The sequence below is a fragment of the Colletotrichum karsti genome (genome assembly GCF_011947395.1).
Source record: "Colletotrichum karsti strain CkLH20 chromosome Unknown Scaffold2, whole genome shotgun sequence".
Classification (NCBI taxonomy): Eukaryota; Fungi; Ascomycota; class Sordariomycetes; order Glomerellales; family Glomerellaceae; genus Colletotrichum; species Colletotrichum karsti.
Window position 1 is genome coordinate 1,247,825 of NW_024065902.1, and position 24,443 is coordinate 1,272,267.

The 24,443-nt window shown below is 54.0% G+C and overlaps 2 protein-coding genes across 2 annotated transcripts; both read right to left on the reverse strand.

The window, feature by feature from the left end:
- Positions 1-397: 397 nt before the first annotated feature.
- On the reverse strand, positions 398-1,162 carry CkaCkLH20_00915 (amino acid adenylation domain-containing protein; the record flags this gene model as incomplete). The annotated part of the gene is made up of 1 exon (XM_038883635.1): positions 398-1,162. The coding sequence occupies one exon, from the start codon at positions 1,160-1,162 to the stop codon at positions 398-400; it is 765 nt and encodes a 254-aa protein (XP_038751230.1).
- A 3,630-nt stretch (positions 1,163-4,792) lies between these two features.
- CkaCkLH20_00916 (uncharacterized protein) lies at positions 4,793-22,271 on the reverse strand (the record flags this gene model as incomplete). The annotated part of the gene is made up of 6 exons (XM_038883636.1): positions 4,793-5,233; positions 5,285-17,595; positions 17,653-18,008; positions 19,772-20,171; positions 20,226-21,863; positions 21,917-22,271. 6 exons carry the CDS (start codon positions 22,269-22,271, stop codon positions 4,793-4,795), a joined length of 15,501 nt encoding a protein of 5,166 aa, XP_038751231.1.
- Positions 22,272-24,443: the final 2,172 nt, after the last annotated feature.

A 24,443-nucleotide genomic window follows, 5' to 3' on the forward strand; every position in this document is an offset into this window, starting at 1 on the left:
GAAAGGATATCGTGTCGTTCTGTTGGGTGGAATGATGTCGTCTTCTTGAAAAGGCAACCTGCACTTATACGAATTCTCAAGTTAGCGGAAACGATGCATTTGGTACGAACGCGAGACCGAAACCGATGGCTTTTGCGTTTACTTCAGATCCAGGATCTATGGCGTTTGACGATACGAAATCTGTGTTAGGTTTTATATGTCGCCCATGGAGAAAAGCGCCGGGGTGAGGGTAACGTTGCTACCTGACAATGCTTTGGTTTTAGACTTTCGTCGACATGCCTACTCGGACTCATTCCATCTGCGTAGGTTCATGTCAAAATCAAGTGTCATTGAGAAAGCGACGCGCGGTTGGGTTGACATGGATGTAGGTTCCTCGGTAATTGCCTTTTCAGACGGTTCAGACTTCCTTACTTTCGCGATACGCGCGAACCACGAAGAACTCATGAGCCCCTCGATCATCAAAGACAGCCTCTTCTCTCTCGACAGCAAGTCCCTTTGACTTCAACAACTCCTCAATCGGCTCAAGATCCCCAGAAGACGCCGTCGTCTCCAGCGCCACATTCTGCAGCTTATTCCATTGAACGTCACTCAGACCTTGTAAGACCCCAAGCTCAACTCCCTCGACATCAATCTTCAGCAAGTCAATCTTCTCAACTCCGGACATATCTTTCAAAACCTTAGACAAAGGTTGAATCTCCACATCCAAAACCTGTGCATCGCCGAATCTCGCCTCCGCGAAGTCTCTTCCAAATCTCTCCGTGACCGCTTCGATCGTAGACAACTTGGTTTCAGGCCGCAGAGTTGAGTTGCCGGGGAACGTCGGGTAGTAAGTCAACTTCTCAGTGCTGGCTCTGGGCCCCAGGCCGTATTGGTGCGTCTCGACTCCAGTGATTTTGTGCAGCTCAAAGTTGCGCTGCATAGTCTTGAACGTATCCGGCGCGGGCTCGAAGGCGATGATTCTGGCGTTTGGGTATTTTTGCTTCATGTATATGGAGAAGAGTCCAATGTTGGCGCCGGCATCAATTATGAAAGGAGTCTCCGAGACCTTTGGCCCGTCGTAACAATGGTCGTTCCAGATTTCGTTGTAAATGAACTGGGCTTCAATCTCACTGCTGGTGTAGCAGGAGAACCCCTCGGCTAGGCTAACCAACTCCACAGCCATGGTTTTCTGTCGCGTTGAAGCTGAGGTGTTCTCTGATGGAATAATTGATCGGGTATCATAGGCGGAAGCCGTCAACTTTTACATATATAGTTCGTGATGATGAAATAAGAGGCTGCATGTGGTTTCGCCACAAGGTGTCGGGTTGAGTCTCCTTTATGTACCTAGCCAAACACAAATCAATGTTTATTTACACCAGGCTGCATCACATCCGAGGAATCTCGGAAACTTGCCTCGTTTGATTTGTTCTAATCCGATAGGCGCCCGCGTCATCCTTATGTGGCTCACAATACCACATCAGGCTTGTTGGCGACGTGATTTGGTGTGTTCTCAGACCAGACCAACACTCTCGTGCAGACTTAGTGCTCACTTCATGCCGCCAGCCCCGCCGCTGATGTGCCCACGGGATCGCACGTTTCCTCCAGACTCGCGCGCTTGGCAGACTGGCTTGGGCGCAATCGGCCAGCTGCATGTAGTCTCCGCATTGCGTACTGCTTCATCTACTCCTCAGTGATGGTTGCGACGCGAAAGCAATGAATTTAGGATCACTGAATACCCACGGACCGGACTCTTTACTTTTGTTTTAGATGATGCGTTTGAATTCAAGAACGATCTCTTTTGATAATTATGATACCCCGTAGAAGGCGGTGGACTACTGTATCCAGGCCACGCCATGTTTGAAGCGGTTAATGAGGCCTTTGAGGGCGTTTGCGTCCGCCTGTGGTGTAAATCAGACATCTTCCATGTTGATTTCATCTTGATGCCAACTTGGAGACGCTGAAGACGCGACTTCGTCTGGCAACGACCATCAGAAGGACGGGTGGTGACGTGAATTCCATGAGGAACACGACAAAGATGACAGTTACAGGCGAGGATGACCCCGAGCTGATTGTCTACTTTTTCCCCGTAACATCTAACTGAATACCTCATCAGACGAATCTTCGGGCGCTTATTCTGTGTACCTGTGTGTTCAATACCTCAGGAAGAAATGTCGCATGTAAGGCGGCCTTGACTGAAAGAGAATCAGGCAACAGACTCATATTTTATTATATATAGTGCCTTTAACTTGCGGAATAACTCTCCTGAAATCAAGATTGAACATGAATACCCTCCACAGCATCCGCACGAAGGATGTCAGTCGTTAGCCCGGCACAGTGAGAAGACGGAGTGAATATAGGTTAGTTTATTCTCTTAATGTTCGTGTTCTTTCCTTGTCTTGCTAAGATCGATATTCATGAGCGTACAAGGCCAGATTCCTCCATATATGGTCAACTAACTTTCTTGTCATGAATATCTCGCGCATAATCTCCATATACAGTTGAGGGAACAGATATTCTAAAGCGTCCTCCATCCCCTCTCGCACTTCGGAGCTTTCCTCGACGTATTCATCAGCCATAGCGCTGACCCCATATAGCTCTCCCTCTCTCTCTTTCTCAGCACTTAAGATGACTTAGTATCCAATAACATCGAATAACTATTCCAATGAAAGACTCAAATGACGAGTTTTCCGATCACTTCATGGGTACAGATTCAAGAAATAATGGCACAAACATACATTAATATACCTGCCCAAATGACTACAGTATGTTTCTCAACAACATCACATTATAAAATTCGAACCATAAGCATTTAGACCAACTGCGCCGTGTAACTATGCACCGGACCCAGCTGTATATAATCTATTAGCACCTGAGGTAAAGACACTTAGTTCTCCAACCAGGTCGGACAACTCGATTGCAGATACGCAACGAGCACGAAGAATGATACGAATGGACAAGATGCAAAAGATCCTAATCATCGTACCGCCGACACTTCAAGCTTTCATCCTCTGCCCTAGTTAGGTCAGCTAAGAACCCCTTCCCTACCCGACATCACGCCTTCTCGCCACCACCTCCAACTTATTCATCAAGAACACATCCCAAAAGAACCGACTCCTCCAAACCGCAGCAGTCATCTCCTTCAGTCTTCTATAACAAGACCCACAGGAACGTCGACATGATCAAATACCCTTATTTCTCTCCGCAAACATCCGACTATAGGGATGGTTGCGTTGTGTCAGTAGACCTCTTACCCTCTTTCTCTGTTTATATTTTCCCGTCTACAACGACACATTACTATGAATAAATCTCCAGGACGTTGACGACTTTTCATCAAACTAAATTCACACCGTTGCTTAAGTTCTACAGCATGATTATATCTTAACGTCACGCCAGCTGTATTCGTTTCGGTAAAATGATATAAAAACGGAATGGTGCCCGCCCACTTGTTCAAACAACGCAGAACACCGTGCAATTAGATGTCTAGAAAGCGAGCGCCGATCAGAGGAGTGAGTCCCATCATCCGCATGACATGTTCTCTGCTAAGCCTCGCTCTCATCTCAACACCAACTCATCACTACGTCGCCTTTTCCTCTTCATCCCCACTCACCACTCCTTCTTCCCAAGTATTACACCAAAATACTCGAACACCACAAAATCGTCCCGAAAGCCCCCCTGCAATGATAGACGCGCATCACCGTACGCTCTGGCCGGCTCCAACTGACAGAACTTGAGGTAGTGCGATCAAGAGCGGATTCAACCAGAACGCCTTTTATCTCTTGCGGTCTGGTTTTCAGGGCGCGTCAGTCTCAAATCGTTGACATAATATATCTGAGCCCTCTTTCGAATCCTGATGGCAGATAGCCGATGATCCGGCCCAAGGTTGTGTGAACCGATGCCGCCAAAGTCGCGCTTCGCCCGTATTCCATTCCCCGTCTCCTCGAGGCATTCTACACAACAGGTCGTTTCAATTACTACATAAACAGCCTTTACCGTCTCAAATGACGAAAAGCAGAGCAACCCATGTTGCAAAAGAGCACCATTCCGGATCCTTCGTCTCTTCCATCCAAATCCTCCAGACCATCAAGTATCTGACCTTACCTACTTCCAACGCACCTCACTCACGCCCACCCTCACCAACCCTCCACAAGTCCCATCACCCCCCATCTCCGCCCGTCACGCCTTCTGCGCAAGTATCCACGCCAGAACAAACCCAGAACAACGACGTAAGTCCCGTAACTCATTCAACCCGTGAGAAGACGTCACGCGAAACCCCAGTTATCCAGATATACCGTATTTTCAGTCAAGGCATATAAGACATCTCCAAACTACGCGCTCAGCTGCCGGCTGAACGCCAGAGGTCATACGCAGACCTCAACATTTATTTATGAAACCCCAACAATACGAAACAAAAAATCTCATATTTCCTCGCGATTAGCTTAGTCTGCATTGCCATTGAACCATTCTATTCTTCAGACCTCTAGATTACGAGATGAGAACCCACTGCAAAGAAAATGGGGACTGAGTATCAGGGTATCAGTGTGACAAATTGGACGACGCATGACCATTCTAATCCCGATTCCAATCCCACCCGTTTACACCCCGAAACATGAAGCAAAGCCCGACTGATACGCCGTTGGTGTGAAAATGAGATGTTCTCTGTGATATCTGATGACACCGGTCTAAACGATCTAAACAGGAAAGGTAGTGGAAGACTGGCGGGAATCGCTCTCAAGTCTTTACAAAAGGAAAATGAGTCCCTTCTCAGGCGGGACTCGACCATGTCCATCCTCCACCACACTATCAGTGAAGCTCACTAGGCTTCAACCATCAACTGCTCACCCTCCTCCAACAACTCCGTAACCTTCTTCAAATTATCAATAAGGCTCTTTCCGAGACCGACAAGGAGCAGCTTCTCGGCGTTGGCCGGCAGGCCGAGGTACGTGGGCGGCTCGCGCTCGGGCAGCTTGTGAATCCAAGTCATGAAATCCTGCAGGGAAGTGCCTGACGGAACCTCGAGGCTGCTCTCCTCGCCTTCGACGAGCTTGTGTCCGACATCGTAGGCAGACGGCGTGAGGAATGAGTGGACAAGCTGGTTGAGCTGTTTGAAGTCGCCCTCGTTGTCGATCTTGCCACCGTAGGTTTCGGTGACGAGGTAGCGGATCATCTCCCATGGGATGCTCTGAGGAGCAATGTTTGTGCGAGTACCGGCGGCGTTCTCGACCCAGGTGTCAATGATGAATGCGGAGCATTCGTACTAGAGCATGTTAGCAGATGTTGTGACAAAAGGCTTGCCGAGATAACTTACATCACTGTCATTGAACTCCCAGAAGCCCTTCCAGCCCAAGCTGGGTGCGTAGCGAAGACGCTCCTGAACAACGGCGTGCAGGAACGCGAGCAGCAGGTAAAGTCTGGCACGCTCGACAGGCGCCTTGGTGGCCCTGGTGGAAAGCGAGGACATGGAATCCTTCATGTTAGCGCGCACACCAGCTGGCTGCTCGTACATGAGGACTCTCGAGGCGCGAAGCAGGTTGACGGGAATCTTGGGACTCGACTCCATCGACAAGAATAGTCTGAAGTCGGAGTGAGGGTTTAGAGACTCCATGCGCTTCTCGAGACTCTGCAGCCAAGTAGGAGCAAGATGCACGTTCTTGACCAAGACCCAGTTGCCGAGCTGCGCGGCGTTGCTGATGGCCTTGTCGGCGCTTGCCAGACCTTCGTTGGAACCCATGGCAATGTTGGTGCACTTGATGCGCATTCTTTCGACGAGATTGTCCACCTTGTAACTGGCGTCGAAACCAGGGCTGGAGACCAGGGAGATAGGTCGGGTTGCGGGCACCTGGCTGACGGTCTCCTTCAGGTCCTCGACGACGTCAAAGATGTCGGCGCCAAAGACGAGTGAAACAAAGCGCTCCGCAGCCGGAACGAACCTGTCGAGGCGGAAGAGCTTCACGAGAAGGAGAGATTGTAAGGCCTGGTCGAAAGGATCAACGTTATCCTCCCAGATCTTAGGGACGAAGTTCTCTGCTAGTTCCTCGGAGAAGAACTTCTCCCATTGCTCGGGGGTGATGTGCTCCAACTTGTCCTTGAGCACGCTCATGCGACCAGCTCTGGCGCAGGCGTCCTCGCGGGATTCCAAGTCGGTAGAGAGATCCTTGCCCTCCACGCGATCATCAAGGATGATGTCGATCAATGTCTTGTCCATCTTGTAAGGCGAAGCCTGAGCAAGCAGCATGGCCAGCGTGATTCGGTCCTTCTGAAGCAGGCCGAGCGCAGTCCGCTTGAAAGCGTTGACAAACAGATCCTTGACAATGATATCCCGCCGAATGTTGTGGTTAGTCTCATTGGCAAGATTCTTGTTGCCATGGAGAACAGAGTGGAAGATGTCGAGGAAGTACTGGAGCGAAAACTGGTAGAAGTGGTTGAGGTAGTGAAGCTGCTCCAGCACGGCGAAAACAGTACTGCAAGAGCGGGCAATGATGCTGTACTGCTGGGTGATTTCCTCGACTTCGGCCATGACGCCCTCGGTGTTGCTCATCTTGTCAGAGATTTCTGCTGCTTCGGTCTTCAGAGTTTCCAAGGTTTCAATAACGTTGTCGTCGTCGAGAATGTTGCCGCGAGACTCGTTGAGAGCCTGAAGAAGACGCTTCTCCAACTGTCTGAGATGGATCTTGAACTCGCCCTGCAACTTGATGAGGTTGGATCGTCGCTCATCAACATCAGGTCTCTCCGACTTCAGCACATCGTTAAGTGATTGGGTCTGGAGACTGCTCTGCGTGACAGTGAAGTTGACGAAGGTGGTACGAGAGCAAATGTCGGGAGCGAAGGTGGCGGAGGGATCACGAGTCGACAGGTAGATCTTGAAGGAAGGAGAGAAATCGATCTGCTGCTTGCCAAGCTGGATGAGGACACGACCTCCAGTCTTCTGGTACTCCTTGTTCAAGACCTGGTTGAGAATAGGGTCGAGGTATTCAGCATCTTGGATAAGGATGGGGTTACCGAAACGCAACGAACTCTCCAACTGTTTCGTAAACGAGTCGTCCAAGAAGCTGGTGACAGTAAGGCGTCGGTCCTTGCTCTCCTTCTGCAGGAACTCCGTGACTCTGCCGGAAGGATCGATGATGAGAGGGTAACGGTTAAACCGCTTGAGGATAATAGCGTTCTCAGTGCACAGATCATCGACCGGCAGGCTGTTCTCCTGCCAGCTGAGGCGCTCGTCGGCAGTCGAGAGGTACTCAGTGACTGGGTTGTGGGGCTTAAACTGAACACCAGAGAGCTGGAGCTGATGCAACCAGTCGTCCATCATCGACTTACGGAAAGTCTGATCGTAGAGACCACTGTAAGCCAAGAAGGCAGCGGCAACGAGGACATCGCCGACAAGGGTGCTGATCTGAGTCTCGAAGGACTTGCTGCCCTCTTCCCAACGGACTCTCTCGGACGAAAGACTGTCGAGCAACTTAACACTTCTGTCGACCTTGAACTGGACCTTGGACATCTCAGACTTGATAGCCTGCGTCTCGCTGATGAGCGCAGCGTACTCCGTCTTGTACTGCGCAATGCTGGACTCGAGAGTGTTGATGGTGTTCTCAACAGCCTTGGCCTCTGCCTTTGTCTGCAGAGCTTGCTCCTCGAGCTGGTCGACCTCCTCTCTGAGGGGGCCAACACGGTCCAGAATCTCGGAGTACGAAACCTGCGCTTCAACCCATTGCACCAGGGGTCCACATGCTTTGGAGGCGCGGTTGACCTTGTCGAATGTGAATTCCGGGATCGACAAGAATTCCTTGCGCATCTTGAGACGCAGAGCCTTGGTCATGTTCTTCTCGTTGTCGAAGTTAACAATGCTGGCGATGAAGTCGTCGCGGCGGATAATACCCTGGATCATCTTCCAGTCATTGACCTTGTGACCAAGCAGAGCGCAGACAGACTCGAGAGCGAGTCTGACACCCTGAGGGGGGTTACCCATAGATCGAACTTCGGTAAGGTGCTGACGCTTGATGTTGCTAACACTGGCCCTAGCCTCTTCGACAGCGGGTTCGGCCTTTGCAAGATCGTCCAACACAACCTTCTTCCGCGACGCGACCTCGGCTTCTTGCTTCTCCAGAGCGACCTGGATCTCCAAGGAGGTGTTCTTCCTCTGCTCGGCCTCTCTCTGGTCGGCAACCATGCGCTGCAGCTTCTCGTTGGCCTCGGCGTCCTTCTTTTCAAGCTGAGTCTTCTTCTCGGCAAGGCTGACCCTCAGGTCGCGAACCTTGTCGACAGTGTCTCTCAGCTTCTCGAGACCAACGTTGAGATGGCGCTGCTGCTCTTCCAAGTCTTCGCGCTTCTCGTTATACAGCTTGACATACTGGGCGACAAAGTCTAAGAAATGTCTGGGCGTAAGGAACGTAACCTTGCCTTGCTGCTTGAGAAGCTTGGCATTGAAGCGCTGGAGGGAGTAGTGGATGTAGACCATGGAGTTGACGATAGTCTCGCGGTGCGTAGGAGGCAGTTGGAGTGCGCGGTATGCCACCGTGATAGTGTCCGGCGCCTGGAAGTTGGGACGGTCCAGATCCATAGATGTAGTGAGCTCATGGCCGACCTGGAAGAGGGCTTGATCGGACCAGTCTCCGAACCAGTTGAGAACGCAACGGTTGAACAAGGCGGGACTGGTTGCGGCCTTGGAACCGAGTCCATCCTCGGGCGGGTTCATGGTGAAGACAACGTGCAGGTTCTTGACGATCTGTTGAGTGAACCACTTGTACAGCTCCTCTGGCGAGTCAAGGTGGAGATTCTGTCTCTGGGCACCTTCCTTGCAGGCCGTCATGAGGGCGGCGAACTCGTCTCCTTCGAAAAGACCGGGGACTTCGGCGTTGGCCAGCAAAGTGTTCATTCTCTCGAGGAAACCAGAGTCGAGAACGTTGGATTCGTCCATGATGAAGCAGATCTTCTCACCCTTGCAGCCGCAGCGGCGGAGGACATCGCGGAGGTCGTCGTCAAAGTCTTCGGCGGAGTACTTGCCGTGCACCTTGATCTGGAAGACCTTGAGACCGTTCATCCAGGCGACGAAACGGGACAAAGTGGTCTTTCCACTACCGCTGACACCAATGAGAATGAGATGACCCTGGGGCTGTCTGAAGACACGATCGATGCGAAGAACGTGATCAAGGACATCGTTGAATAGAATGAGCGGAACGTCGACTTCCTCTTCACAGAAGGTTTTGAGTCGGGCCTTAACGAAGTCGCGAAGTTGTTCGCGGTCAACGGGGACGTAGTTCTTCGAGAGCCAGTTGGAGAAGAGGATGGGTCCGCCAAGGGCCTTCTGATCGTCAACGGTGGGGAAAAGGTCAAGAGCGATGCGTCGCACGGCATCATCGGTCCACTGCCGCTCGTCCTCAGCGACAAGACGATCTTGGAAGAGACGCAAAGCCTCGTGTGCCCAGATGCGGACGAGTCCCTCGATGGAAAGCGTCTCCAGGGGTCTGATGGCCTCGTAAATACCACGCACCCATCTCGTCAATTCACGAGGACTGTATACGTAGTGGGGCTGGATCTTGGGAGTGAACCGCTGTTGAGACTCAAGGTAGAACTTGACCATTGCTTGAGTAAGCGGCTCAGAGTATCCGCGCAATGCCGGGATGATCTTGAGGACGGCGGAGTTGAAGGTGCCGTAAATCTGGAGCAGTGAAAGCTCTCCGGGGTAATCGACCATGATAAGAGGGGCGTGACGGAGGAATCTCGCGCCGAGGGGAGTACGGCCTGCATCGGTGGGAGGGTTACAAGCACCGACAAACTGGATGCGGTCAAGCGTGACCCAGGACTTGTCCGAAGTTCTCCAGAATCCGTTGTGCTCGACGAGCTGACGCAGGAAGGAGATAGCTCGCTGCGTTCCGTACTTGTCGGGAGCAGGCAAGTTGATTTCATCGCAGAAGATGACGAGCCATCTGCCAATCTGTGTGGGCGAGAGCATGACTCCGTTCAGTGTCTTCTTGTACTCGCAGTATTGCTCGAAAGTCTTGATCAGAAGATCCGGAGTAGTAGCACTGGAGAAGTTGAGACCAACAACCTCCATGTTGGGGAGCTTGCGAAGAGCGCTGAAGAGCGTCATAGTCTTACCCGAACCGGGAGGACCGCAAAGAAGCAGGGGCTTGTGCTCAGCCAGCCAAGAGTAGAGGACGTCCTCATGACGAACGGTATCGAGTGTCGGGATAACGACATCGGTCTGGGTGATGGAGTGGGTGTTGACCTCGATGCTGGGCACTTGGTTTTGCCAAGGAGACCATTCGGCCTTGGGCAGAGTGACGTCAAAGTCGATGAGCGAGCTGGTGCCGTCCAGAGGCGGGTTGCCAAAGCTCGCCAGTCCACAAACAACATCACCAAATGACTTTCTGTCGTTCAGAGGGCAGTCACCTGTGAGAGCCCAGACCAAAGCGAGGAGGAGCTTCTTGGAGATGAAAGCCTCGACTTGCTCGGGGTCCAAGGGGAAGTCGGAGTGCTGAGCGTTGTACTCAATCATGTCGCGGACGGCCTTGTTCAGAAGAGAGAACAGAGTGTTGAGAACGCGGGCAATAGTGAAGTCCATAATGTGGTTGAAGCCCTCCGCTTCCTTGAGCGCCTGGGCAAGGAAGTCCTCTCCGCTGAGGTGAGCGTGGAGAAGATCGGCGGCCTGAGACTGAACAGCCAGAGCTTTGGCGGGGCTCTGTCCAGCGGCGACGTTGTCCTCGTCGAGGTCCTCGAACGGCTTTGAGCGCAGAGTCTCGAGGTAGTTCTCAAGCATCATGCTGGGCGACACGGTATCCTCGCTGAACCAGACCATACCGCAACGAGAGACGGTGGCAAGGGTAGCGTACTTCAAGGTCTCAACTTCGAACATGATGCGGACGTTGGCAGGTAAGTTGAGACGCTCACCATTGGGAAGGGTGAGGAGCTTGTTGTCGTCCAACACACTGTTCAAGTTCTCAACCCATTCGGGGTCGACATCACCGTCAAACACGATCCAGTGGCGCTTGGAGTCTTCACCTCTGAGGTTGTCGACGATCTTTCGAAGAATACTGGTGAAGAGACCGTCCGTCCACTCGCGGGTGGTCGAGTCGAGGTTTCCGTACAGTGCCTCCTTGGACATGACCTTGGAGTCGATGACGTGCTGCACGCCCTCAACGCCCTCGACCTTCTGAAGTGCATCCAACAGAAGGGTCCAAGCAGCGGATTTACCCGTACCAGAGTTACCCACCATCATGACACCATGGTGAATCTTCTGGATCTGGTAGAGCTGGAGGACCTTGGTCATCCAGGTATCGTTGACAACCAGCTGTCTCTCGGCGGCGAGCGTTCTGATAGCCTCCTCAAGCGCCTCCAAGTTGGCAGGGACGTACTGGACACCAGGGAAACAACTCTCCTCAACATCAGTGAGGATCTCGACATCGCTCTTGATCAACTTGGGCGCAATGGTCTCCCGAATACTCTGGACAATGATCTCGGGCTCGACGACCTCTTCAGCGCCGATGCTACCGCCGCTAGCTGCCAACCGAGCACGCTTGAGACCTCCAGAGCTGACGAGAACACTCTTCAGGGCACGAAGACCAAAGTCGTAGTGGGCTTGCTTCGACAGTTTGGCCGAGCATTGGTCGAAGAAAGGCACGGTTTGCTTGGACAGCTGCTTGGCTTGGTTGAAACCCTGAGAGTACAGCATGACTTCGGAAATGAGCTCCTTGTCAGGCTTGGACATGGCAACACTGCGGAACAGCTTCTTCAAGTTGTCGGGAAGGTTGGAACGGCCGGCGTAGCCAGGGTTCATGGTGATGAAGATACCGGTGTTGGCGTTGACGTGAAGCTGACGGCCCACAAGCTCGATCTGAGCCTTCTCATCCTCTGCGCCCTGCTTCAGACCAAGCTGAATGTTCTGAATCTGCTGAGAGACGGCAGACAAGATTCTCTCTTCAAGACGGTTGAACTCGTCGAAACAACCCCAGGCACCGACTTGGCAAATACCAAGGAAGATACGACCCATGGCTTGGAAATCAAAAGTGTCGTCACAGCAGAAGACCAAAGTGAAGCGACCAAGCTGGAGACCAAGAGCCTTGACTGATTCTGTTTTACCGGTACCAGCAGGTCCGTAGGGAGAACCACCCAGACGCTGGCAGAGGGCTTGAGTGAGGGTGAGGAAGCAGCGGTCGGTAAGAGGGGTCCTGACGAGGCGGTCGGGAACTCCGAGGTATTCGAAACCGTAGCTGAGCTTGGCGTTGGCCATCTTGATCTGCAGACGCTGGAGGAAATCGCCCTCGGTGCCGTAGGTGTAACGCATCTGGAGCAACCAGAAGTAGTGGGTGGGCGTCGTTGCGTTGAGGTTGATGAGTTTCTCAATGGTGTCGCGCTGGTGGACACACTCAGTGATCAACTGCTCGCACTTCTTGCGCTGGATGACCTCGAGATCGCCGAGGACGGTATCGGCAAGGAGGCGAAGCACCTGCACCTCGCGCTCGTAGAGCGACTGCAGAGTCTTGCCACCGTCAGCGAGAGACTTGTCGACAACAGTCGTCCATACGACTTGGGTAGCAAGGACGACGATTTGACTGGGGAAAGCCTCCATGAACTCATTCAAGGCGGACATCTCGATGCTCTCGGACTCGAAGATGGGCGTGTAGTGCTCAACGGCTTCAGCAAGGAGCTCGGCAAGGGTATTCTTCATGCCGCTCTCCAGCAGGGCGAGCCAGTCGTTGATTTTGGGTGTCTTGGCCAAAGAAATCTCCTTCTTGAGACGCACGGCCTCGCCCTCCTTGGAAGTGAAACCAGAAATAATGGTCTCGTCGTCCATGATCAATCCTGAGAGGCCGGCAAACATCTTCTTGAAGTGCTTGGCGATACGGAGGGTGTCGTTGCTGTTACCGATCATTTCGAGGAGATCCTCGTCACCGACGAAGTAGAATCTGGGGAACGAGACACGTTCCTTCTCCAAATATTCTCCCAGAGCCTTCTGGATCTTGTTGAGCAACTCAGCGAGTCTCTCGAGGGACTTCTGGACGTTGGGGATTTGGAGAACGTCCAGGACGTACGGCTGCTTGTAGACCTTCTTCATGACGGCGGAGAACTCGCTGTTGATGTTCTGGAATCTGGAGGACTCAACGGGCAACAGGTGCTTGATATCGGCGTTGCCGGTGAAGACACCTTCCAGGTACACCCACTGTCTCTGGACGTCAATCCAGACGTCGAAGAGGACGTGAACACGGTTAAGCTTGTCCTCCCAAGAGTTTGCCTCCTCTTCAAATTCCTTGTAGTAAGGAGAGTGTTTCATGGCCTGCAGGGAGTTCAGGTTTTCACTGCACTTGGCAAACAGATCATCCCAGCCACGAATGAGACGGCACTTGTTCTGGTAGTTAACGAGTTCCAGACCATAGTTAGACCAAGTCTCGCGAACTTGCTTGAGAAACTCTTCCAGGGCCATCTCACCCTGGGCTTGGGCGATGATATCCTTGACGATAACTTCCGTGGCGACGAGGTTGAGGTCCCAGACGTCACCGAGGGTCATGGAGACTGGCGAGTAGCGCTTGCCAGGCTTGATCTGCTTGTAGATCTTGTTCCAGTGGCGGTCCCTGATAGCTTCGGACTTGAGGTCCGAGAGAACAGAGTTGACCTTCAGCAGACCGCGAAGAATTGTCTGGACGTGCTCGAAGGCAGCGTACTGACGCATACGACTGGGCATTTCCTTAGTGCTCTTGATAAGATCGTCAATCTTGGAGCGGATCTTTCTCGGCTGAACGGCCGTCCACAAAATCTCTCTCGTCTCGTTGAGGCTGGCCCAGATGGTAGACAGATTGGACCAGACGGACTGGAAGTCTTGAACTTCCTCCAGGATAATACCGAGTGAGGTGTCGGGGGTAGCAGGAATGTCAAGAGCCTCCTTAGCCTTCGCGACCATCTCGAAGTCGGATTGCAGCTTGGAAATTCTGCTCTCGAAAGAGCTGAGCGTAGCGGACGCGACGTCGGGCTGGATAGTGCCAGAAACGGGCTTCTCGTCATTCCACTGTACAGCAACCTCCGCAATTCTGTCATTGACGATCTTGTCCTCTGCAATGATCTTGGACTTGAGCGCATCGGTCTGGTCCTGGACAATCTTGGACTTCTTCTCAAGGATCTCGGTCAAAGACTCCCAAGAGCTGTCGATCTGTTCAATGTGCAGCCAGTCGTTGGGGAATTGGTAGCGTTGTCGCACAAGAGTGGACTGTCCCTGTCTGAACATGTCAATCTCAGGTGCCCAGAGCTTGACATTGCGCCTGCAGGCCTGCACGACAGTAATGAACTGGACGGCTTGGGCAGTGGACGACGCATCCAACCCTTGGCTCTCGAGGTCACGACGGGCCTTCTCGATCTCAGCGTGGACTTCACGCATGCGGTTGCCGAGTCTGCTAGCGAACTTCATCAAGATTTCGTGTTGCCATTGATCGTACTTGGCGTTGACCTTGGTCTGAACCTGGTCATAGTCGATCGTGGTGTGGCCAAACTGTCTGCTGACTTCCTGAGTGTCGAATGTCTGCCGAGTTTTGCGGATTTCCTGGAGAAGCTGCAGCCAGCGGGCCAACTGGTCACCAAGAGCCTCGTACACCTGCTCTGACTGGAGATCCCACAGAGACTGGAACTGAAGCCACTTGTCGACGTAGGTGCCGACTTCCTCAATCTTCTTCTCAACAGAGACGTACACGCGGCTGAGCAGATCAGTGCATTCACCGGGCAGATCGTCGAAGCGGGGCTCGTCCAGGGTTGTGGTCGTAAGGGTCATCTGGTAACGAGTGGCCTTGATCTTCTTCAGGTTGCAAACAATTCCGAGCCAGTCATGCAACTGGACGAACCAGCTGGAGCGAGCATACTCCAGGGGAGGGTCCAAGTAGATCACCTGGTTTCGCATGGACAACTCATGAACCAAGCGCTTGATCGTCGGTCCTTCAGAAGCGGGCTCCTCACCGTGCTCGGTGACTTGCTTCCGACGGCCGTCGTCAAGGTATTCGTCCTCGAAGGCTTGAATCCAGGCGAGGATAGCGTCTTGAAGACGAGCCAGGAGCACATCCTTGAGCTTTTGGTTCATGTTTTCAACCCAGTAGGGCAGATTGACATACTGCTCCAAGTTAAGCTGGTCAACAGCTGTCTGAATGGTCTCCAAGCGCGAGGTGAAGGCGGTGGCCTCGTAAGGGCATGTGTTGAGCTCGGCAAGGGCCTTTTCGACGGTCGCATGGATTGATGCCAGTGTCGCAGTCTTTCCCTGCAGCAAGGACACTGCTGCAGCGAACTCGCGGATGAAAAGGCTGTGCTTGCTCTCCGACGGCTTGGACAGTCCGAACTCAGAGACAGAGGGAAGAGCGGAGTTGTTCTTAGTGGAGAAGAAGATCTCGTGCGAGTTGACGAAAGACTCCCACCTGAGGGGGACACCTCTGGACACGAGCGCGTAAACATCATTCCTATATCCGTACACAAGAACTGCCTCTTCGCCCATCTCAGAGATTTGGCGCATGATCTGCGAAAAGGTGCGGACGCTTTCCATGAGACTGACAGCGAAGGGGTACACACGTTTGGCATCCTTGGACACATTGTTGATCGAATGGGGCACGGCGTAGTTTTGCCACATGAGGTTCCGCGTTTCCTTGAACAGGGTAATGACTTGAGGGTCGAAGTTGACCAGGAGTTCGTAGTTACCTCCTGTTGATCGCATGCGCCGGATATCAAAGAGGAAGCCAGAGATGGAGATCTGGCGACGCTGAACATCGTCGAGCCAAGCCTTGTAAATCGTTTGTGTGTCAAGCTTTTTGCGGAACAGATTGCTCTCGCTCTGGAGCTTTTGACCCTCGGCGTGAATTGCCCACTCTACACCGAGAACGTCCTCAACCTTCTTCATGTAATTATCAAGCTGGTGCTCGATCTGTCGGGCCCAGATGATGGCACCAGAAACAGGCGGGAGGTCACGCAGCTGGGCCATGGCGTGAGCCTCGGAGTGGCCATACTGCTGCTTGAAACGCTCGTGGAGGCCGTGGATGGCTTGCTTGACGTGCTCCATGAGCTGGTTCTGATACTCGGCGATGGCACCACGAATCTTGGGTCGCACGAAAAGGGCGTTGAACTTGGAGAAGACGCGGAACATCTCGTTGGCGTTCTTTGCAGTGGCCAGTCGGTCTCGGAGACGCGCAATGATGGAGTTCTCAACTCGGGAAGTCCGCTCGTTGTACATGTTCTCGGCCTTAGCCCATCTCTCCGTGCCTTCGGAGGATACGTCGAGGAGATCCACGTTCTTGAGTGCCTCCCACGCCTGCTTGACCTCCTCAACGGCGTCGACATCGCCCATCTCCTCCACGACAACGACGCCGTTGGTGCTGGTCGTTTCGGTGAGGCCGCTTACGGTAGCCTTGGGACCGAGCACGTTGACGATGGTGCGCTGCAGTTGCTCATGATTGTCACGAAAGGTGCTAACATACTTCAGGCGGCCCTGGAGCTCGCCGTGCTTCGGGTTGACCTTGATAGGAATGAACTTTTCGTTTCTGCGACGCGTGACCTCACGAGCCACGTTGGTAAATTCCTTGATGCTCTCATCCCAAGTCGTGAAGATGTCGTCGCAAGACTTCATGATTCCCTTAAACTCGCTGTAGTCGAGGTTGACAAGCTCCGTTCCCGGAAGCAGTCTGTGCAGAACCTCGTCCAAGTCGCCAGAGATGGCCTCCACAAGTGGTAATGCCCTACGGATAGGATAGGGGCAGATTCTCAGCTTCCTGTTCAAGTGACCGAAAATTTGCACGATGGCATCCTTGACCTTGGACAAGGACGTGGCGGAGAGCAGTTCGTCGAGCGGGAAATCTCTCATGAGCTGGTTGTACTTCTGGACCTTCTCCATGGCCTCTTTCAGACCAGTATCGGCAGTGAAACTGACAGTCGCCTGGAAACGCTTTGCGTGCTTGAGAATCTCCAACGTCAACAAAACTCCTTCGCTGCGGAGCTGTCCCTCGATTCCCTCCAGCGCAGACTCCATCGACAGCCAAAAGTTGACCTCCTGGCTGGCAGTAAACTTGAAGTCCTTGGCGTTGTCCGCGGGGTCGCGCGTCATCCTCGTGATGACCTGAATAGACTTGATCCAGCTGTTCACGTTGTTCTGCAAGCTGTTGAGGAAAGTACTGTCGGAGAGCACAGCGCCCGGGATAAGGTCGAGGGTCGGTTTGGAGTGTCGCGAATCGGCCTCCTCCAACGCGTTCTGGACCATGGTGTGGAACATGAGGGAGACCTCGGGGATCTCGACGTTCTGCTGCAGGTGAAGCAAGCTCAACTCCAGATCGTTCCACCTCTTCTTGGTGACGGGAATACCAGTTTTGGAGTCCACGTCGGCCCTGCCCCTAGTACCGTTGGTGATTTGGCTCCGGGTATTGGCATCAAAGTACGGCGCCAGCGCATTGTGAACGTAAGAGTGCAGAATCTCAAAGGGCGAGGTCGAAGGACCCTGCTCGCCGGCGGTGGCATTCAGAGTAGCAGGGCCTGGGAGATTAGTGAGAAGTATCTGGGAGGTAAGAGGGAGCACGGGGTCGATGGGGCCGGGTCTCTGCTTCAGCAGGACGAGGACAGACGCGGTCGTCGGGGACGAGGAGATCTCGGTAGTCAGGGAGTATGTATAGGACAGAGGCTCTGTGTTCACGCGGTTAGCGAGATTCAAACCGTCGAGAAGCTCGCGATGGGACGTACTTGAGTCCTCTCCATTCTGTATCGTGGACGCGGGTAGGATATCCTTCTGAATGTACAGGGTGTTCGGGGTATCGGTCGCGAAACGGGTGCAGCGCTGGACGGTATCGGAGTAGCGATGCTTGTGCAGCAAGCTGCCGGGGCTCTCGAGCTCCTCGGGGGTGGCGCCGAGAGCTATCTTGCATGCCAGAGTGATGTGGTCGACGACGCGGATGGGATCGATCGAGATGTCGGACGTGGGCGAGGCGACGCCGTTGGCGCCCGGGATCGAGGGTGAAGCCACCTCCATGGCGGCAAACGTGTTTTCGGACGGGAAGATGGTATTTACAGAGACGAAGTCGGCATCATCGTAGGTACGACTGTCGCACGGAAAAGGTGGTGGTAGACAGCTGTGTCTGTCGAGTCAGAGGCGACCTCAGGGGCGAGCAGAGCGTTGTCGGCCGCAGGATCAACGAAGCTGAACGCGGTGAAGAGAACCGGGGAGACAAGGAAAGAAAAGAGAAAAGAAGACAAGATGCTAAAGGAGCGTGCTTGTTGGTACGGGATCCTTGTGGATTCTGGGGGTATCGTCTATGGTAAGGTAGTCGAAAAAAAGCTCGCAGTGCTTGTTGGTGAGGTGGATGATTATTCGCGGCTGCGCCAAAAGTTGTCGTCTGCAACCTCAAGCGTCGGTAGGTATCTGTGAGTTAGCACGGTCCCCGGAGGTATTCTGCAGTGTTGACTTTCAACCTCTGGATCCCCCAGAAAGTCGACTTGTCCACGGCCCACTTTCACGTTCGCCTTAATTCAGTCGTGGGCAGGGAAGACACGCAGTGATTCAGGTACTCTGAGTGCATCTGCAGTGAGGAAACGGCGGAGAGGTACCTTCTTCTGAAGCCCAAGTTTTGACGCGACCAGGTCGGACCCTTGTCGCGACAGCATGTGTCAGGAGGTGTTGGCCACTAAAGGCGAATGGGAAGCCGTGTTCCACTGAGGATTGCGGGGCTTATTTGATTGGCCGATTTTGGCCAAAGCAGGGGATCGGGAATCAGATTCAGAGGCATCACGTCCCTTTCGTCTCACCAAATCAAAGCTCCGAAATGCCAATATTGCCCTTATTTTTTCCTTCTTGTCCTGTGTCTGTACCCTAAAGGAGCTCAGACACAGCGTGCGTGTCCTGGAAAAGCATGAATTCTGCATCTGCAAGTGCATCTGCGCGGCTTGGGCGCTGACCGTGCTAGTGATCCCCTACATTTTTGACAACTCAGAGAGCTCCATTCATTCTCTGTATTCTGACTGGCTCTCGACATTGGACACACACCTTAGGTAATAATCGACAACATCCCTTGACGGGAATTCGACAACGCACACGGCTCATCTGCTCCTGTCTTCCGTCTCCGGCTTTTGGACGTGACGGGAACACAGGCACTGGACGATGGTATATAGGTAGCTACTGAGTCTCGAACGAACTGGTCGTCTTTAATCTGCCACCAACGCCCGCTCCCGAACCCCAAATTTACCATTAATCGTGTTTATAGTAGCAGCGGCCCCTGGTAGCTTGAGCTGCAGCGTCCCGCCAGCCCGCGCGCGCCTGGCCCCACCAGCCGACTTGGACTGCCCGTGGGCCGGACGGCTGCTAGGAGCCCATCTGCTTGCTACCTTACCTGACATCAGGGCACCTTACTTTTCGCAGCCTCCCGTCACCTCGTATCACTTCTCAACTGTCAGATGCTGCTCTGGCGCGCACGGTCAGTCAGACATCACGGCTGCCGCGCTGTCACTGTCGCGTCAAGAAGCCATCACCTGCCAAAAGCAAAATTTTGAATGCTTGCTTCCGTCATGTTCGCAATGTTTGCTGCTACTTGAAATCCGCCCAATGCATCCCAGCGTCCATAAAGTGAACAACCGATACCATGCGATCCCAAACTCTAAGGGACCCCAATAAAAAGCAAGACCAAACTACTCCGTCCAAGTCAAACACCTGATCCCATTCCTGCCCTTCTCTCCGAACGACCAACGACCATGCTTTGATAAGGAAAGCATCGTACAAGCCTTACACAATCCTGACACCCATTCCGGCTCGCCATGCAAACGTCCTTCTCTTGATCTGGTTACCAGAAGTTTTTCGACGGGGCCTAGTTACCTCGGAGCACCGGGACCAGTCGTCTCCCCGCCGAGCATCTCCCGCTGTACCATGACACGTTGATTGCAAATGTCGATAAACATCTCGAATCTCGTAATGATCTGCTGCTTCTCCTCCAGAGTCTTCTTCAGCCCGGCAATCTCCTTCTCCTTTTCTTCCTTGTACTTGTCGAAATCTTCGCGAGCCTTGGCCAGCTCCTTTCGCAGGTCTGCACGGATTCGTTCCTCTGCCGTCGGGTGTGGCTTGCTGTATATGGCCGGTCGGTTCTCGGCCAAGCCCGTGGCAACCTTTTGAGGATTGCGGTTGATGGCCGCTCGGGCGTTGTAGATATCGCGAGGAAGTAAAGGAACGTGAGGGTTTTCGTTTTGCAGTATTTCCAGTGTCTCGTTTACACTAACCCCTGTCGAAGAGTCAGCGACTGCTCTATCGTTCGTTGTTGACTTCGCCGGCTCACCACTGTCCTTCAGCTGCTTGACGGCGGCAACCATCTTACTGTCCAGCTTGCGAGCGGCCGGGTGGAGGAGGGGACTTTCGCTCGGCCCGTGATTGTGCGACAGGTGCTGCGGATCAGGACGGTATCGAATCGTCCATTGAGTTCGCTGCTCGATAGCGAAGAAGCCAAACTGGCAATCGCATTTGCGGGACGACGTCTTTCTCTTGCGGAACTCGGGGCTGACGCGACTGGGAGGCTTGCCCGCGCGGTCGCACACAAACAGGACCTTCTTGAGACCGGGTACGGTCTTCTTGGAGCGCCCAATGACAATCGCGTAGCCGACAGACGTGCAGTAGGCCAGAACGCTCTTATGAACTGCCTCCAGCGTTGGATAGCTGCCTCCCTCAGGAGGAGCGGACATCATCTCGCCCATTGGCTGGCGGGGAACGAAGGGCCCGCCATCAACCATTTTGGGCTCCAGCGAGTCACCATCTTCAGCGAGGGTTTCCACCTCCATGCTGTCTCCATGGTGCTCGCTGGCTTGAGCCGGGGTCTCAGGCCTAGGTTGGGCAGGCTGCTGGACCTGCTGAGCCTGCTGAACCTGAGGGACCTGGGGCACCTGCTGGGCCTGTTGAACTTGTTGCGGAACCTGCTGGACCTGCTGCACCTGGGGAATCTGTTGCACTGCTGGCTTGGGCGTTGTCTGTGACAGCGTTTGCTGAGCCTGGGGGTGGGGCTGGTGGGATATAACCGGCTCGTTCTTGATTTGCTGCTGCTGGTTCAAGTTCTGTTGCTGCTGGCTCAGGTTCTGCTGTTGGCTCAGCTTTTGTTGTTGGCTCAGTGTCTGCTGCTGCTGCTGCTGTTGTTGTTGTTGTTGCTGTTGGTGCTGCTGCTGTGCGAGATTCTGTTGCTGTTGCTGGGTGAGAGTCTGCTGCTGCTGAGGGCTCTGCTGGCCCAAGGCTTGCTGGCTCAGACTCTGCTGGCTCAAACTCTGTTGGCCCAGGTTCAGCTGATTCAGACTTTGCTGTTGGTGGTGCTGCTGTTGTTGATGGTGTTGCTGATGCTGCTGGTGCTGTTGATGTTGCTGGTGTTGCTGATGTTGTTGGTGCTGGCTGTGGTGCTGGTGCTGCTGATGCTGCTGTTGCTGCTGCTGACCAAGCCCTTGAGGCTGACTGAGTCCTTGCTGTTGACCAAGACTCTGTTGATGTCCCAGGCCTTGTTGTTGACTGAGAGCAGCCTGCTGACCGAGACTCTGTTGCCCAAGTCCCGTCTGCTGACCGAGGCCTTGCTGCTGGCCGAGACCTTGTTGTTGACCAAGTCCTTGTTGCTGACCCAGTCCCTGCTGCTGACCAAGCCCTTGTTGCCCTCCGAGGCCTTGTTGGCCCCCGAGGCCCTGCGGCTGTCCCAAAACCTGCTGCTGGCTCAGGCTTTGCTGGTGACCGAGGTTTTGTTGCTGGCCCAGCGGCAGGAACATGGAAGGCGCGCTCTGCTGGGGCATCTGCTGCCTCGAGGGAGGGCCCCTCTGGCGTCCGAGGGCGGCGGCATTGGGGACGTGGCTCGGGGGACGCGAGGTGCCGTTGACGTTGCCATTGACAGGCGTCTGGGTTTGGAAGAGATGATGAGGGTATTGGGCCTGGGGAGGCTGCTGAGGGGTGTAGGCTTGTTGTTGATAGGGAGACGCGTTGTGAGGGCCGGGCGATGGTTTGTTGGACGGGTTCGCGTGTTGTAGAGGCGGGAAGCCTGGGCCGTGACTGCGTCGAATGCCTGGCTGGGGAAAGGCGAGGCCGGGATGGCTATTAGGACCCGACTGCCCCAGGCTCGACATTCTGTCGAGTGAAGCGGCTCCGGCTCAAAGAGAAGGAGACTCGAAGGGGTGAGGATGGGAGGAATAGAGGAGGAGATGGTATCGAGTGTGGACGAGTCGGGGGCGAGGGCAAGGGCGAGGGCGAGGGCGAGGGCGAGGGCGAGGGCGAGGGCGAGGGCGAGGGCGAGGACCGAGTCGCCCGCGAAGGGCAAGACGAACGGCGGCGATTCACGGTCACGGCGTGACGGACGGTCGAGGTTCAAGTCGCTGATCGGGGTCGGTATCGGCGTCGGCGTCGAGTCTCGAAATCTACGAAGCCTCCGCTATCGTAACCCGAATCCCAGAGATGCGAGAAAGGATGCAACAAACGAACCCTTGAATGTGGTCTGGGGGTGTCGATAATGGGGGGAGGGAGAGGCGTGGAGTGTGTGTGGGTTCTGGGAGGTGTGCACAAAAAAGAAGGGGGAGAGGCAGACCTGCGAGGTGAAGGGTGGTGTGCGAGGAAGAGAGGGCGGCGGACATGGAAGAGACCTGGGCGGGAGGGGGGAGGGGGGACGTGGACGAGGACGTGTGTGAGAAATTTTGGGCGGAAGCCAGAGAGTCCAGGTCAGAGCGAGGAGACGGGTCGCCTTCACCCTTCACTCACTTCAGGCAGAATGGCAGCCCGACTGGCAGATACGGGAGCCGGCAGAGGGGATGAGAGACCTGAGAGCCAGCGCCGGGAAAAGTGCCACAGGTGCCAAAAAGCCCCCGGGAACATGCACTTGCGCCTAAGGCTGCCTGTAGAAAGGCTAAAAAGGCAAGCGGGAAAATCTTTTTTAATGGCGTGAGCCTTGGACAGCACACTTTTTCTCTTTGGGTTGTTTGGGCTGGAAAAGGGGCGGGGGCAGGACAGGACGGCAAACAAGGACGGACGGGGACTGGACAGAGACACTGGACGGTGGACTCGAAAGTCAAAAGGGAGAGACGCCCCCTTCCCTCTTCGTGTTTAGACCAGCCAGCCAGAGCAGCCAGCTGGCGAACTGGACTGAGACGAGCACGTGATCTTTGGGGTCAATGTCTGGTGACGAATGATGTCATCGGCAAGGGAGCGGGTCCCTTCTTTGCCCAATTGTTGGCTGTCTGCCCTCGTCGGGTTTCTGTCTTTGACCGCGTCCCGGTCCAGTCGCCGTCGCGCACCTCAGCAGGGAAAGAAAATAAAAAATAAAAACAGACACAGGAGAACAAGCAACGTGTTTCGTTCAAGGGAACACGAGAAAATTTATCGGATCGAAGCAAGCAAGCGCCTCTCTTCTGCATTTCCTTGATTTCACAAGACTGCGAAAATATGAAGCTATCGCGAGGCTCAAAAAAACATGACAGGTCACGTCGCGACTTCAACACCCTCATTTAATTGACAGCTCGCGAGCCGATTGATGGACTGATTGATTGATGTCCTCCACCCGGACAGAGGCGTGTGGCTGTAAAAAACAACATCGAAGCCGAGTCACTGCACGGCTTCTTCAGGTGGTGCTGTCGAGGTGTCGGTCGAGGTGTCGAGGTCGAGGTCCCGTCCTCACTTCACACTCACACTCCTCCCGTCCAGAATTGTGCATGCCCTTTTTTCTCTATCCGCACTCCTGGGCTCCAGCTGAGGTGTTCATGGGCGGGCATTGAGTGTGAGGTGACGGGAGGTGAGGTGAGCTTAGGTTGCGCTTGTACCACCTCTTGCAGGTACCGGCCCCCAGGCCCCCAGGGCACCTTCGTCTTCCATTTCCAGCTTCTCTCGGGGGAACACGCCCCCTCCCTCCGACGCCTATCCCGTCCACCTTGCCGTCTGCTCAACCTTCGAGTCCCTTTGGACCCTGAATGGAACCACAGAATCACTTTCGAGAATGAAAGCCTCCCGTCACTCAATATCAGGTACTCCTTACTCTCCACAACGTCTACGCGTCAATCGAAGCCAGTTCCAGGCAGCATCCAGCGCTGAATCTTTCCGTCATCTCCAGGCCACCTCAGCGAGTCGTCGGTTCGCTACAGCACCAAGCTCCCCCTGGAAGCCCGCAAATCAGCCCTACTTTGCCCCCGGGCCCTGCAAAAATGAAAGCTGCTGCGTGGCCCGTCTGTGCTCCGCGGGTGCTTTTTTAGTGGAGTGTTCCGCCTGGCACTGGGGCCATCCCTGGCAACCTTCACCGACGCACACCGAGCACACCGAGAACATAACACATAGAAAGTCGAACTCAAAAAGACAGCATTGACAAGCCCAGCCACTTCACGCCATGTTCGCGAAAACAAATTATCAGGACCCGAATCACGTGTAAGCTTGTGGATATGTTTTCGTGAGAATCAGGCCTTGGCTAACAAGATTATCATTTATTAGTGTTTGTTGAAGGAAATGAATTTGACATTAATTCATCGGTAATAATTGCTGTCCCTCAAAAAGCTGGGACTGGCTC